At 38.4% G+C, this 15393-nt stretch overlaps 3 protein-coding genes across 8 annotated transcripts in view; all 3 read right to left on the bottom strand.

Moving 5' to 3' along the window:
* Positions 1 to 111: 111 nt before the first annotated feature.
* Positions 112 to 6848, bottom strand: matn3a (matrilin 3a). Its single transcript, XM_056765412.1, has 5 exons — positions 6695 to 6848; positions 4333 to 4908; positions 3137 to 3262; positions 507 to 605; positions 112 to 396 (listed from the first exon to the last, which is right to left on the bottom strand). Exons 1-5 carry the CDS (start codon positions 6846 to 6848, stop codon positions 341 to 343), a joined length of 1011 nt encoding a protein of 336 aa, XP_056621390.1. The 3' UTR covers positions 112 to 340.
* Positions 6849 to 7051: 203 nt separating this feature from the next.
* Positions 7052 to 12083, bottom strand: laptm4a (lysosomal protein transmembrane 4 alpha). Its single transcript, XM_056765232.1, has 7 exons — positions 11836 to 12083; positions 10864 to 10984; positions 10597 to 10673; positions 9740 to 9862; positions 9557 to 9652; positions 9352 to 9450; positions 7052 to 8125 (listed from the first exon to the last, which is right to left on the bottom strand). Exons 1-7 carry the CDS (start codon positions 11932 to 11934, stop codon positions 8051 to 8053), a joined length of 690 nt encoding a protein of 229 aa, XP_056621210.1. The 5' UTR covers positions 11935 to 12083; the 3' UTR covers positions 7052 to 8050.
* Positions 12084 to 13367: 1284 nt separating this feature from the next.
* mark3b (MAP/microtubule affinity-regulating kinase 3b) overlaps positions 13368 to 15393 on the bottom strand; it is a 38893-nt gene continuing 36867 nt past the window's right edge. For all 6 annotated transcript variants that reach the window (XM_056763965.1, XM_056763963.1, XM_056763964.1 and 3 more), the window contains one exon: positions 13368 to 14838. In XM_056763965.1, the coding sequence (XP_056619943.1) occupies positions 14493 to 14838 (346 nt within the window). In that variant the 3' untranslated portion in view covers positions 13368 to 14492. The remainder of the gene's footprint in view (positions 14839 to 15393) is intronic.

Here is a 15393-nt window from a genome sequence, read left to right as displayed (position 1 = left end):
GCAACACCTTTAGATAAGATTAAATATGAATTAATTGACATTGCTCGATATTTTGAATACTATTTATTTAGTACTTCGTATAATTTAGTGATTAGAAATCTGACAATTTCATTTGAAACAACATCTGTGAAATGACGTTCGGAGCCAAAATTCAGAAGCATCATTTAAACATCAGCCTCTTTGCAGATGAAACTGAAGTTGTCCTTTCCGAGTCTTAAGTAGGGCTGCTGAAGCTCTCAAGACATTGACCCTGATGAACAGAAATAAGAACTCAAACTTTTGTTGTAAGTAAATGTAGTCAGTAATACTCAGAGAATCAGATCTTACCAATAATGCTCCATTACATTCGCCCCAGCATGTTCTGCATCTGCTCCATCTTTCTTGTCACAGCAGAGAGTAAAACAAATGTTAAGGTGATTGCCTTTTATATATATAATCATATGACATATTAAGGTTGTTTTTCAGATATGGGCACAGAACAGAGACTTGGCTTTCAGAAAGGATATGTTTGGCGTTGATGTCCTGAATGGAGGTTTGTGTTTGTCTCTGGAAAGCCAGTCTAGCCTCACACATGCAGGGATCCTGAATGATCTCCACCTTCACCTCTTCACACCACAGTCAAGCAATAAACATCACAAACAAACCTCTCGAATGGCGTATTTGATTTAAATGATCTATCCTCAAACCCAAAGTATGTTGTTTTATAAAGTCCATTAGCAACTATGTAACACTTTGCAACACAGCTTATCCAATGTTGAGTTTTCGTAATGTTTTCCAACATTGTGAGAGTGTTACATAATGAATAAGAGGGTTCACATCAATGTTGAATCGGTGTTTAACCGATTCAACATGTCAGAAATTATGCAGACATAGACAGATGAGATTGTTTCCTAAATGCGTCTTAGATTTTCAATGTTCTCCAATTGTGTTTTTATTATGCCTCTGTGGTACCAACAATCTATTTATAGCCGGGCGACTCATAGAGCTACGTATGTACACATTTAGATGTATAAAGACCTGCAAACAATTATAGGCCATATAGCTTGAATACATATTTGATCTCTTCTGCAAAACTATTCAACATTGTTTCCTAAAAACTGGGCATTGCCCATCATTCCTCAACCATGAAATAGACAACCTAACATAAAAACTAGATTTTCAAATGTTCTGGAAGAATCAAATGTGTCAGCCAATGGATTTTATGATATTTTGGTGTATGTGATATTCATGGTTGCAGGAAACATGGTTCATGTTGAATAGTTCTAATTTCTTACGTTTTTTGGAACACGATTTCTTGTCTTCTTTCAACACAAAGCCCCTCCGACACTCACAGTGATAAGAAGCATCGCCGTTAATGCAAATGTGATCACAGTCGTGACCCCGCGCACAGTAATCCAGACCTGCAATAAACCGAGCCCTCAACCAAATAAACTTTTCAAAATAGAACTAAACTATCTGAAATGTGTCCTTTTATCCTAAAGAACTTTTATATTCGCATCATCTTTACAATAGCTACAGCTACAGAAACCATCATAAAATGTTATAAAATGATACGTTATACCATTTATGAAGGCTAAAACTCACTGGCACTACCATCATCATGGTCACTGGCTTTGAAGCACGATCTCCTGTCCTGCATCAGTACAAAACCAGTCGGACACGTGCAGTAAAAGGAAGAACCGCTGGTTACACAAGTGTGTTGGCAGTTGTGACCCGATGCACAGGCATCTACACCTAAAACAAGCCATAGAAACAGCTAACACATGCTACTTTCCAAAACACGTTAAAAACACTTTAACCATAGCTCATTACGTTTCTTCCACATGGCCAACCGAATCAGGAGACCCGGCAAAGTTTCCATATGAAGCAAAATTGTATTTGCTTAGTCAACTGCTTCTAATTCATATACATGACTGGTACTTGAATTTATATTTCACATCATGAAATGGCATTTAGGAGCCATTTATGATTGTGAATTCATTAACTCACTAGCACTATTATCTCCATCTTGGTCGCCACCGGTGTAAGCACCAGCACTTCTAAGGGAGCATGTTTTCTTGTCGTCCTTTAAGACGAAGCCTGTGCGGCACTTGCAGTGATAAGAGTTCCCACTGCTAATGCAAATGTGTTCACAGTTGTGTCCTATTTCACACGCATCCATATCTGGAAAAAGCCACATGACATCTACAGTGACATAAGAGATACTGGGCACAGTAGTTAACAAATAAAATAAACCCAAATTGGATATTTGGGTATTCAAAGTTTAATCTGTACGACAATATCATAATAAGGTCTAATAAATCTGGTGAAATATGGAAATGTTTCAGGTCCATTGGATTTGTCCATAATAACCCAACCATTGGTTTTATAATATATTTGAGATGTATTTCAAGTTTTGGTAAACTATATTTTTAAGCCATCATCTGTCTCTCGGAGATCACACACAATGATGTTGCTGCAAGGTTTCAGTAACATCATGAACAAGAATATGTCGATGATAATTCAACAGTGATTTAACATGGGTTGGATCATCAGTGATCGGAAAACAGCTGAATAAAAGGAAAAAAAATTACATTGCACACGTATATAGCTTATAGCTGACTTATACATTTCTGTTCCAAAACCTACAGTGAGCAACCTAATGCATTTCATTTGGGATGATTCACCCCAAAATTTAAATCAGTCATCATTTATTCATCCCCATGTCATTCAACATCTGTTCAATCTAAATTCTAAAGCCGTGTGAAATTTATTCTTCTAAAAAGAATCCAAAAGAGTGGTCTATTCGAGTGACCTATGGAGAACTTTTGAGGGCCCCTAACTAGGTTTTGAAACAGAGCTTTCATGTAACTTTATGTAAATTGTAAATTAGCACACACAATAAAACTGATGAATCATCGATTGGTATCGGATGATATCAAGCAATACAATAAAAACACACATAGACTCGGTGGAAAGCAGGTCAACAATTGCTAGCTAAATGGGGTAGTTAAATAGGATTTAGTATGGTTATAACGGTAGCATTCGCAGTTACCAGGCTTACATTAGTTGCTGTTAGTGAAAATCCAATGTGTTTGTACTAAGTATGTCTTCAAAATCTACAGTAGAGCAGTTAGCAGAATCTGCTGGCTCTTACGTTTCAAGGAACATGTTTTCTGGTCTTCGTTCAAAATAAAGCCATTCCGACACTTGCAGTAAAAGGAGGGGCCACTGCTGACACATATGTGTTCACAATCATGTCCCATAGCACAGGAGTCCATACCTGGAACAAGCTTTCATTACTCAATGAGACCGCTAGCACTCGAGCAAGAAAAATTTATGGTCAAGCAACTGGTTTTATATTGAGCTTTTAAGAAAAACAACCTGATTCTACAGGAATTCGTAAACATTTTACGAGGGGGCTAATTCGTTTGAATTTGAACAAAGTGAACTATCCAAAAATAAACAATTATTAGTAGAAAGCAACACTTGGGTGAAAGCAAACCATACGGATGAGATCGTACGAAATCATGCGAATTAGCTAGCTTGAAAAATAGTTACGAATTGCCAAGAGATTGCGTCGAAGCAATGATAGATTAATTCAAATATTAAACGATTTCATCGACAAAAATTAATGTCATGTCCTGAAAAGATTCGTTGGCAACTACATAATCATCTATACTGAGCATATTCTATATTTTAGTTTGCAACATGCTTCAATAGCATTTATGTCAGTATGCTGACTAGCTGACAGCAGATAACTGTAAGCTTTGAGGGAGTCGCTAGCACAGCGCATTACTAGCATAGCACTTGGTTGAGTCATTTTAATGTCCGTGAACAAAGTTTGACTCTTGTCCTGAAAAAGACAAACAATTGAATTATCCACAAACAGTCAAATATTCAAAGCTCTCTACAACGAGAATCATCTAAGGGTGAAACACATTTGATCGTGAAAAGACGTTGAAATATTAAATACTGAGAGCATTCCATTCAAAGATCTTCATTCCAAAAAAATAGACAGCGAAGCACACACATGAGCCGATTGGATGCATTCATAAGAACCAAGAAATGATTCTTTGAATGACCGTGGTCTTATCAACACTCTCATGCTAAAAAACATTTTCTTTAGAATGTTTTACAATCCCAACAATTCAAACGTCTGGAAAACAAGACAAATGCTTTAATTAAGTCTACAATGCCATATCATCATGATCACAATGGTTAAGTTAACTATATTTATAAAACCAAACTGTTTTCCAGAGAATGAATCATCACCCACTAACATACAGGACTAGATATCTTCTGAAATAAGACATAAAAAACCCCATTCCCCCTCTTTTGCGTGAACCCTACCGCACAGCGTCTCCCGAAACTTTGAGGTGAGCTTCTCGATCACACCATAGGTCTCCACGTAGAACACATGGTCCTCAAGAGGGTTGCTGGCCATGAGGTTCAGCGAGCGCATATCAGCCCTGTCCACTCCAACCGCATAAATCTCGATCCCCGAAGCCCGTGCGGCAGCCGACACCTCTTCCACCTGGTCTTGTGGACGGCCATCGGTGACGATAATGGCGACCTTTGAGATGTTCTTGGATTTTGGCCGCGCTCCCGACTTTTCCGTAAAGGCTTCATCCATGGCTTTCTTGATGGCCATACCTGTCATGGTTCCCGCTGCCAAGGGTCCGATGCGGTTGATGGCTTGCTTTATAGAGTCCTTCGTGAAATGGTTCTTCAGCAGGAACTCGATTTTGACCGTGCTGGCGTAGTTAACTACGGCGACACGTGTGGCATCTTGACCGACATCAAGAGTGTCCACCATGTCGGCAAGGAAGATCTTGACCTTCTCAAACTCACCTGGACGCACGCTACGGGAGCTGTCGATGATGAAGACCAGGTCCAACGGACGGCTTCTACATTGGGAGTCTGTTGCTGAGTTAAGCAAAGAATAAACACTTTTTTTATGTCCTGGCTTAGTATCATGGTGGTGTTTAAGAACATTATGGCATTAGTTAGAGAAAATTTAAGTTGAAAGTCATTGGTTTGACCTAAAGGTCATCCATGCAAGTGCTTGAGAAACAAGTCCTAAGGGTGACAAAAGAGGTGTGGAAATTGTACCAACATGTTATACCACTGTATATTGCTTAATTTCTGGGATCCTCTAAAACAAATTTCCATAGGTAGACCCAGCAAAATGACACCAGAAATCCTTGAATCCTGATACCACTAGAATTTGAAAGGGTTTTTCATACTTAGGATATTGCAAAACAGTAATTTAGAGCACTTAAATAGACCAGTAAAGTCATTTTGGCAAGTACACCTATGAATGTAAGCTTCCTACTGCTTTTTCTTAAGTATTTGGAGGGTTAATCAAACATCACATTATCAATGGATTGATACCTGTCCCCCCTTCAATGACTATTCTGCTGTGGACAAGAATCCTGTCTGGTATCTCTGGTTTAGGTAATGATTCTTGCATCACAGTAGACATTACTGGAAATTATGAGATCCAGTCTTAGATGTAGCTTGTGTGTCAGATGGATGTTGACATGGACTGCGGTGCGATATTGCGAGGACGTAGCTCCTAAGTGTCTGTAATTCTTGACAAGGATTGAGCTGAAGCGCTTTGAGGATAAAGTTCTGCTGTCAGGGTGGAAGCAGGTAGGGATTCGGGGATGGTACTTTGAGGAAAACCTCCGGTGTCAGGGTAGAAAGTAGCAGAAATTCGGGTGAGGTGTATTTGGGATATGTGTTGGGTTTTAGGGTAGATGTTAATAGGGATTCCGGAAAAGTACTTTGAAAGTAAGTCTCTGGTGTAAAGGTACTTGAAAAGGATTTAGATTCTGATGAGGGATTTGGGGGAAGTGGGCTTGGTTTCAGGGTAGATGTTGTGAGCAATTCTGGTTAGACATTTTGGGGATATTGTTCTGGTGTCATGGTAGTCAATGATTGCTCCACACAAGACTAATCTGGGCTTAAATAGGACTGTTGTGGTAGTGGTGGAGAGTGATCGCAGACAAGCCTGTACCTTTTCTCAATTGTCCCATAACTACAACTGTTTGTCGCTGATCTGAAACTTTTCGGCAAACAATTAGTGCCCATTTGCCTTTCTACTCCCTCTATGCCACAGGAAGAGATGGTTTTTTTATTTGTTTTGTGTTAATTAAGTGGTTGGTATGTCTTTCACCTTAGAAAGTTTATTTCGAGCTGCAGGCCCTTGATAAGCTACTGGGATAGGATGGGGTATAATCTTTCTCCTCTGTTTGAGCAGTCCATTGAACTGGAATTTACTCTAGTATACTATTAGAAGGTTGGAGTGGAACCATCAAACAAATACAATTGTTTGGAAGTGTTTATCTATAATACATGCCATAATTAGTTAAAAAGTTAAACTCTTTACATAAAAATGAATGCACATAGATCGACATTAAAAATACATTCCACTTAGATGTCATACAAAAGCCTAGCATTTGTTTCAACCGAATGTATTTTTCTATGCTATAATAAATGCATAACACTTATTTAGGAAATTGTTGTGCATTTCAGTAAAAATCACATTCATAGATGTTACATGAAACACAGTTTTCTTGTGCCTGGTTTACTGAAGGAAAATAATGAAACAAAGTTTCATTTCAGTGATGCAGGGTAAAATAAAAAAACTCAAACTTTTCTAGCAACAAAAACAAAATCAATACATACGATTTGGAAATAAACATACCTGCTGGGTTCAGGGTCCGGTGTGGCAGGGCATTATTTCTCCTCTGTGCATAACTTTGGGCTAAGATGTCTGATGGATCTTGGGGGTCGTAGCATCGAGCAAGATCAACCAGCAGAAGAGAGAAGCAATAAACAAAACTGCCAAAGGACTTCATTGTGTCTCTGTTCTTCTTGAACTTGTTTCAGGTCTGTTCTGTCTTCTCGGTTAACTCACACCAGTGTGCTTCTTACAGCACCTGACAGCACTTTTGAAAGGCCGAGGAACAACGTGTCACATTTTCATCCAATCCAAACACAGGAGGCGTTCCCGCTCATCTCAAATTGTCTGACTGGTCAAAAAGTGCACAAAAAAGACTGATATGTTTTGAAACGTTTATTGAATTAGATACAGAACATGTACAAGAAACAGAACACAAAATAAAACAACATGCATCCATTGATTTAATACAGCACTAGCAGTTTCCTTTTTTATTCTCTAGAACATTGTCTCTCATGAGAGTTTTCACTCATCAGTCGTGTGTTAAACAGCATTATTCTGCAGTTTGCATGACAACACTATGATGGCTGCTAATGAGATGGTGCACATGGGTTCAATGGATGGAAAACAATGCTAATTCTATAAACAAGATAAAAAGTGCTTTGCGCTTTCACTTCTGAAAGGATGAAAGTCTGACGTTCACTATCAAAGTACACAATGGAAAAAATATAGATTTTAACCATCACACTGGATTGTCTAAACAGGTTTATACTAGTAAAACAGATTAACCAAGGTTGGCGATTCTAAACGCCCTGTCAAACTGTCGGGCAGTGTTGATTTCACAATACTCCCTGAACTAAGACAACAGCAAAACAAAAACACAAGCTTTGAAGCATTAAAAATAAGATCTCATGATGGGTGGAGCTTACGGCGAAAGATTTCATTGGTAAAAATTTCAAAAGACGATTATCAGCCCCGCCCCAAAGAATCATTTCATTAGCAACAGACTACGAATTACCTACACAATTCTGTCGTAAGCATGATTATTGCAGAGCCCGAGTCGTGGTGTCCACAAAAAGAATAGTATATCGTATCGCAATACGCTGTTAAAAACAAATCTTGCCACGATCGCTCTCTTCCGCAACCCCCTAGCGCTTCAAACGATTATACGTGGTTTTACAAAAATAGATCTGCAGTGAAGTTACGAAAGTCATGCGAAAGAAAGTTGCGGGCGAGTTTATGTGATGTGTAAAGCTGGTGATGATGACACGTGTAGACGCCGAGTCTAAACGCCTTCTGTGAGTTGGAATGGAAGGCAGGATCGAAAGGCAAAGATGGGTGTTTGCACTGGCTCGTACTGCAGGCGCCAGGCTGGGGAATTTAAGCTGGCATGTAAGGAGGAGGCGGCTCCTTCGCTGGCATAGTCATGGCCATTTCATAGGTGGGAAGGATGTACTGTGGGAAAAAAAAACAATGTTAAATAAAATGTCATTAATCTGAATGTAACTGTACAAGCAATTTAACAGCTGATGGTCTGCTCCAACCTGAATTAATCACTACTTAACCAGTTAGTCAAAGTGTTGTGCATTACTTTGAAGTTACAGGTGTATTGTGCTTCAAAGCCTCATTCAGAGGCAAAGAGCGCCCTCTACTGTAAAACTGAACTTTATATATAAAGATATTTTAAATGATATACTTCTTAGGCACATTAAGACATTTTGCACATGCAGATGGGTATTAAAATTAATCTACGGCAACTGTCCATGCACAAACATTTATAAAAAATAACCTTTAAGCTGCACTAGGGATGCTCATATTGACCGTTTGACCGTTTAACCGTTAACTGATAGTAGAAATTTTGACCGATTCCATTTAATCAGTTAAACGATTTAAAGGGTTTGATTATTTTTTTGTTAAATCATATTAATGATATTTTTTTAAATAATAATGTAAGAATATGATTTTAAATAACTATTAAATCAACGTGTTTTTAGTTTTCCGTATAGTGAAATAAAATATGCTATTTATATGTTAATTCACGGTGCGACCAAGTGTAAATTCCCTCCAAATGTTTTCAATCACTTGACAAAACTGGACAAGTGTGATTCACGTGATTGTTGAGAACACATTTGTCAGAGCTTTACTCATCCAAACGGAGTGTGTCACTGGCAACCTTGCTGAAGCTCATTTTTTAAATGTAGACGCGCAACAATCGCGATCACAGCGCTTTTTTTGTCTTGCCGGCGTGTCTACAGAACAGCAAAATGAAGTTCAGCAAAGCAAAGCTAATAGGAGAGCTACTGCAAGGAAATTTCGATGCTAGTAATCAATTTATCCCGTACATAAACTTATCTCATGGATGCTTAGCATCAGCTATATTTGCTATGCTGCGTTTTTTTAACGTGTCGCAGACTCTCATCAACTGTACCTGTGTCTCATTTCGAAGTCTGCATCTCCCGGATGTCACATGTTAAGGCGTATGTGGCGGACAAACGTGACCTCCTGTGGATGCCTTCGAATTGAGACGCATGTACGCAGCATGTATTTTTGTTTCCTTACAATTTAATATCAAATTCTTATCAGTTAACGGTTCGGATAACAAGTGTCAGTTCTCGGTTAGGGAAATGAACCGAAATGAGCATCCTAACGTGCACATTAAACTCAAAGCAGACTGGCCAAACCTGAGGTGGGGTCTCAAAAGCCGGATAGACGGCAATCTCTGGAGCGTTCCTGTTGTTTATGTATTTGTAGCAGTTCCACACACAGTTAATCAAATAAGCCTGAAGGGGAGAAAACATGCAGCTATTAATTTATAAATATACACTTTATTATAAATAAAAAAGCCATCGACAGATTCTGATATTTCGAGAGTTCAATGACATTTACCTTAAGGACGATGAGAATGGCAAAGAAGACAAGCACAAAGAGCAGGAGACAGCTGGAGTCCAGAGAAAGCAGGTTGTCTTTGTAGGGGAAGTCGGGCTGAGAGAGAGATAAGAAAGAGTTTTTTAATTAACCTGTGTGTGATAAACAGATGGTAAGAGGTAGAAAGTGAGCGGGGACACTGACCAGCTGGTCCAGGTAGTCCTTGATTCTGGGCAGGTATGTCAGAGAGCTGATAGCTACCAGGCAGCTCAGAGCGAAGTCAAAGAGCTGGTAGCAAAAGAACGGGATGAGCCAGCCGTCACGATTCTGTGCAGGTGGAAAAAGTGTGTGATGTCATCATCCAAATCAACACTGAAAAGAACTTTCTCGATGTGGCCGGATCTAATGTGATTGGCTAGCCCCTGCCAGTTCATTTACACATTTGGCAAATGCTTCTTTCCAAGAGAAGAGATCTATAGCTCATTCTAAGTACATTTTATAAGAATTTGTGTTTCCCGGAAATCGACGCTATGACTGGACTATGTGGGACTCATGTACGAGTGTTAGTCCCAGCCACTAAGAATCAAGGAAACGATGAATCATCTGGTTCTGCTATGGCATGAAAGGGAGTCACAAGCAGAGAGGGCTCTAAAGGAACAACAGCCTTTTACAAACTATATGCCTAAAATGGTAAATGACACTGTGGATCTAGCACAATGTTCACTATAAGTAATATTCAGCAACAACAAATGTACATTTTACTGTAACAATAATAAATTCACTCGGAAACCACAGGATAAACTTGTACTATGTGTCACACATCCACAGACTCAACCTCTTTCTGATGACATCATGAAGCAAGACTGTAAAGAACAGATTATTATACGATGTTGAAACATAGTACATTTGCACAAAATATCACCAATGAAGTTCAGAGCAGTAGTGTAATGACAGATACCAGTTTACATCTCTTTATTTTCAGGTTTATATAAATTCTGATTTTCAGATTCTCTTTTATTTAACAAAAAGTATATAAGATGTTTTCAATCATTTTAACTTACAGTAATAGCTCCATACACCATCATTGCACTGATGGTGAGCATCAGAAGAGAGATGGCAAAGCCCACACAGGCATTCTCTGAAGAGACAAAAGGCAAACGATACGCACATATAACATAACAATCTATTTAGTCCAAAACATTTTATTGTCATTGAAACAAATGTGTATGTGGCTTTAGGTACAGTCTAATCGTATAGCATTAAATGATTATTAGATATATGGATATTTCAGCATTTTTTTGTTTTGAAACATAACATCAGCAACATACCTGACATTCTGTCAGAGGCAAAGTAATGCTCAATAACCTCATACTGCAGGTCAACAGTAGGGACGTTTTCAGGCTGGGTAACCGCCACCGTCAACAGAATACCCATCAACAGGTTCACCACCTTTAAACAGAGATACAATTCAGCTTAAAAGACAGTTTAATAACTTGCTGCATCATGTGGCTTTTCTGGAAAGTTTTGGCACTTTGATCTACGAAAACTCTGCATGCTCAAAGTTGAAACAACTCAGTTATTTCTAAGTGGAAACTTTGGTTTCCTGTAAACATTGAGCCCAAACCATTAACATGGAGGCATGTTCAAAGATGTTCCATTGACAGATGCTATGAGATAAGATGTTTTATCCACAACACCAGTTTATTTACAAACACTAGAAGTCGCCAAGCAAACCTTTAAGTTCACCTGCTTCACCTTTACGTTGTCAGTCAAACAGCAAAGCAGAATATCACAAACATGATAAGAGCTTGAATACGAAAGTAAAACAACAATCACAATCACTTATATAACACACAGTTGCTGTTAGTTTACTGTAAAGAGTACCAGCATGTCAGTCCCATGACAGGTTGGTAAACTCAAACGTAGGCCTCTGGTAGCGCGATAGCTAGTTAGCTTAACACCATTATATAACAAATAAAACATTTAAACACAATCTCCGCGATTTATTTTCTCACGTAAACCAATATAACGACGTAACAATACTAGAAGGCCATTAACCCACGTCTAACCTCAATAAGGTGTCATGTTTGTCGACAGTTTGATTTCTAAACATTGAGTTAGCGTTAGCATTAGCATCGCGCTAACGCGGATCTGTCAGCCAAACCATACGCGACAGCAAGCGTCATTACACAAAACTAAGCATGATAAATCCAACGTTACGCATATATTACTGTCATGTTTTCTTTGGGTTAACAGTTTGGCATGTAACGTTATGCTTGTCATGTTTTTAATTCTCGTACCATGTACCAGGTGCCCAGAATGATGGTTCCCGTGCGCACGTGACAGCAGCCGCAGCAGCGAGCGCTGTACAGTCGGTCTCGAGACGGTTTGAAACGCATGTCGTTCTCGGTGCTTTGAAGAAACTTGCAGAAAAATCAACGAGACGAGACGAGTGTCTGCCGTCCAAAACAGAAGCTACGAGCGGCCACCGATCTCTCGAGTAGAACTCCGCCTGACGGGAGACGGGGGCGTGGTCAAATCGGAATCATGCGAGAGATGAGGGCGTGGCTTGTTGTTTAATCACGCATTGTATACATCTCCGCTGTAGGGTCCTTCGGGAGAAGTTACCCAGAAGTGACGATGACGTCAGTGATGATGATGTGTATCAGCTCGCTCGGCCATAGACAGATGTATGGGAATTTATAGCTGGATGGTTTTCTGGGAAAAGCTTTGATGGGTTGGGAGGGGTGTTATATAATAGATAAGATGCTGGAAATTATATAAGGATGAGATGGATGTTGGTTAAATTGAGAATCTCACTAATCTAATCCTCCCTTTTTGCTGCAAGGATTTGGTAACATTTTACATGGTCATAATGTGAATATAAAGCAGTCTGAGATCTTATGAATTATCAATGGACAAGCTCTTTATTAATTATGAAGTTTGTTTTACAGTAGGGACAAGGGTTAACATATTCCTGTCTGTTTCTAATATATATTTATATTTGGGTTGATATACTTAACGCTTTGAATACACCAAGCCACTAAGTCAAAACAATGTGCATTATATTATTTACAGTTTTACAAAATTAGTTTTGGTAACACTTATCAATTAAGGTTGTATTTGCTAGTTAATGTAATAGCTAATAATGAATAATACTTCTATAGAATTTATTATTTTTAGTCTATTTTAAATTTAGCGTTAATTTATGGATTCTTTAAATTAAATGTCGTCATTGTTACTAGTGGTAAATGCTTAATGAACTAACATTAGATTATACAAAATATATAAATGTTTTAATGAACTAACAAAACATTTATAAATGCTGAAAAAGTGTAATGCTCTTGTTAATTCATGTTGCTAATGGAAATACAAGTGATTTTTTGCAATAACGTTTAAAATATGTTGGCTCTTCAACAAGTATGCAGAGCTGTAACGGCTTAAACATGGTACAACAATGAACACATTTCCATTTGTGTTCATGCATAGTATTTATGACTACTAGTAAAATGAGTTTGCTCTTTTTGTATGTTTCTTGTTTATGTATAATGCTTTGGCAATACTGTAAGTACACATAATAATGCAAACAGTACCTTCAAATTTAAATGGAAAATAAGTGTGACCAAACCTTTGTATAGTATAGGCCCTACATGCTCTCACATGAACTTAAAGGACATAATGCTTTCCAGAAACAGAGTTCGACTAAAGATCAGAATGATGTATTTGAAGTCCTAGCTGTTAAAATCCTTTGAAATGTTCCGACGTTAATGTTACAGATTGTAAATATTAATATGCTTTTTTGTCATTTCAAACAAAACCACTCTGCAGATCATTGACTTTCAGTTGTTTTAATGGAGACACTGATTAACCTTATCCTGTGATGAGTTACATTAATTCCCATAGTTTCCGACTCACAGCCAGACTTAGAAAAGAAAAAAGTATATCAATATGTTGCTGCTGCAAAACTAAGGTACATTATTTACATTCCAAAAAATGAAAACATCAAGACAAAATAAAACAGTGGCAAAGGTTTTAGAGATGGGTGTGAATACTGGAGCCGACAAATGGCAAGCTAAAGTTCTGTAATGTGTCCCAAAATGACTGATACACGCTGGGGTCCAAAGCAAAGACCGGAACATTAAAAAACACTTCATTAGGAAACAAAATACTTAAACAGACCAGCCTATTCCTGATCTTTTGTCTTTCTATCTCTTTTCCGTCCATTGCAGTTGCCCGTCTGAAGCAGTGAGGGTGCCGTGACCAGGAGCCGCCCGCATGGCACCAGTGGTTCGACCTGTTGGATCCTGTTTATTTTTAGCACTTGAAAACAACAGGATTTTAATTTCCCGAAAGGGCACGGGAGGTTAAGAAAAAAAGATGCTTGTTAAACTGGAGGAATGGATGGATAGAGAAACATCTACAGACACACAACATGTGCGCTTTCTGGGGGAAATGTGTGCAAACATTTTTCCTTCGAAAATAAAATACAAAATGGCCATTTTTGTTTTGGCATTCGAGGACTGGGAGGAACATAAAGTGAAATACTAGAGTGCTTGGTAATTCGCTGCCATTTTAAACACAAGTTTTCAGTCTCTGGTGTTACTATCAGTCCCCAAAGGGCATCAACTGCAGTAGTGCATAAACAAAACAAACAAACAAACAAAAAATGAAATAAACCGTCATTTTTTTTCCTACAGCTTGAAACCATCCAACCATAATAATAACAAGAATAACGACAATAATAATATTAATAATGCTTCAAAGATGCAGGAAATTATTGCCTAAGGCATGATTCTATACAATATTTTCAGTACATACTTTGTAAGTGTTTGAGGAAAACAATCCTTGTATCTGCTACTTGTTCCAAAAGAATATACAGCTCGATTACTCTAGTTTCGTGTGCCTTAGTCCTCTTTGTTGCTTTTCACATTTTCGACCAATACATTTTGTCTTTTTTTTACAGCTTTAGTTCATTGGCAATTTTGGAGGCGATGTTCTTGAAAGCGATGGATGTTCCTGATATCCGCTTGAAGCGCACGCCGTTGAGCGAGAGGCGGGGCAGCTTGCACACTTCCATCTCCCATTGGACCAAGCTCTCGGCGTGGCCGTCGCCGTGGACACACAGAAGCAGGAAGCGCTCGCGCTGCTCGTAATCGCAGTTGTTGGCGTCCAGGACTTTGCGTATCTCGCGCATCATCTCCGTGGGCTCCATGGACGAGGTGGTCTTCATGCTCCAGGTGAAGCGTAGCGAGCGCGGTTTGGAGTCCTTCTGTTCCTCTTTCTGATCCCCAGACACGTTACGACTGTCAGAGAGAAAGTAGAACAAGTTAGAACAATTGTATTTTTCATACTTTTGTGGTTAGTACAACATTTAAAGGGATAGTTCACCCAATAATAAAATGACTTCATTATTTAGGCCTACTCAGGCTCCTGTTGGCATTTCTGTTAACAATGGAAGTGGATGGTGACCACCTTTTTAAGCTTCACTAAGACACAAAACTTTATCAAATAAATTAACTTCAAATAACTATAAATAACTCCATTGCATTCTATATTCTACACAGTTGTTTTATGAAAAGCTAACCTAAAAAATCCTATATTTAATCAAAGTCTCTTTAAAAAAAAGCAAAGATAGCTATAGGTGTTTAAATGACACAAAGATGAGTAAATAATGACCACTACTATTTTTATTTTTGGATAAACTATACCTTAAAAGATGAATCTTTACATAGAAACAAATGGCATAAAATCAAGTTAGAAATGTCAACGTGCATGTGGGTGTATATTTTGGCTGTTAAACACATACAGAGAGATACTGGTGTGAGTAAACAAACAGAATAAAAAAGTTATCCTCTAAT

The sequence above is a fragment of the Triplophysa dalaica genome, chromosome 13, assembly GCF_015846415.1.
Source record: "Triplophysa dalaica isolate WHDGS20190420 chromosome 13, ASM1584641v1, whole genome shotgun sequence".
NCBI classification, from domain to species: Eukaryota; Metazoa; Chordata; class Actinopteri; order Cypriniformes; family Nemacheilidae; genus Triplophysa; species Triplophysa dalaica.
This window is presented reverse-complemented; position numbering and strand designations above follow the sequence as displayed.

What these genes read in the sequence shown, in the direction of transcription:
- matn3a (XM_056765412.1), bottom strand. Translation starts at nt 6,848, where the DNA reads ATGAAGTCCTTTGGCAGTTTTGTTTATTGCTTCTCTCTTCTGCTGGTT. An exon ending in CCGGACCCTGAACCCAGCAG is followed by an intron (nt 4,909 to 6,694) that starts GTATGTTTATTT and finishes TGCTTAACTCAG; the next exon opens with CAACAGACTCCCAATGTAGA. An exon ending in GAAAACATGTTCCTTGAAAC is followed by an intron (nt 606 to 3,136) that starts GTAAGAGCCAGC and finishes TGTGGTGTGAAG; the next exon opens with AGGTGAAGGTGGAGATCATT.
- laptm4a (XM_056765232.1), bottom strand. Translation starts at nt 11,934, where the DNA reads ATGCGTTTCAAACCGTCTCGAGACCGACTGTACAGCGCTCGCTGCTGC. An exon ending in TTCTGGGCACCTGGTACATG is followed by an intron (nt 10,985 to 11,835) that starts GTACGAGAATTA and finishes CTCTGTTTAAAG; the next exon opens with GTGGTGAACCTGTTGATGGG. An exon ending in TGCCTCTGACAGAATGTCAG is followed by an intron (nt 10,674 to 10,863) that starts GTATGTTGCTGA and finishes TTGTCTCTTCAG; the next exon opens with AGAATGCCTGTGTGGGCTTT.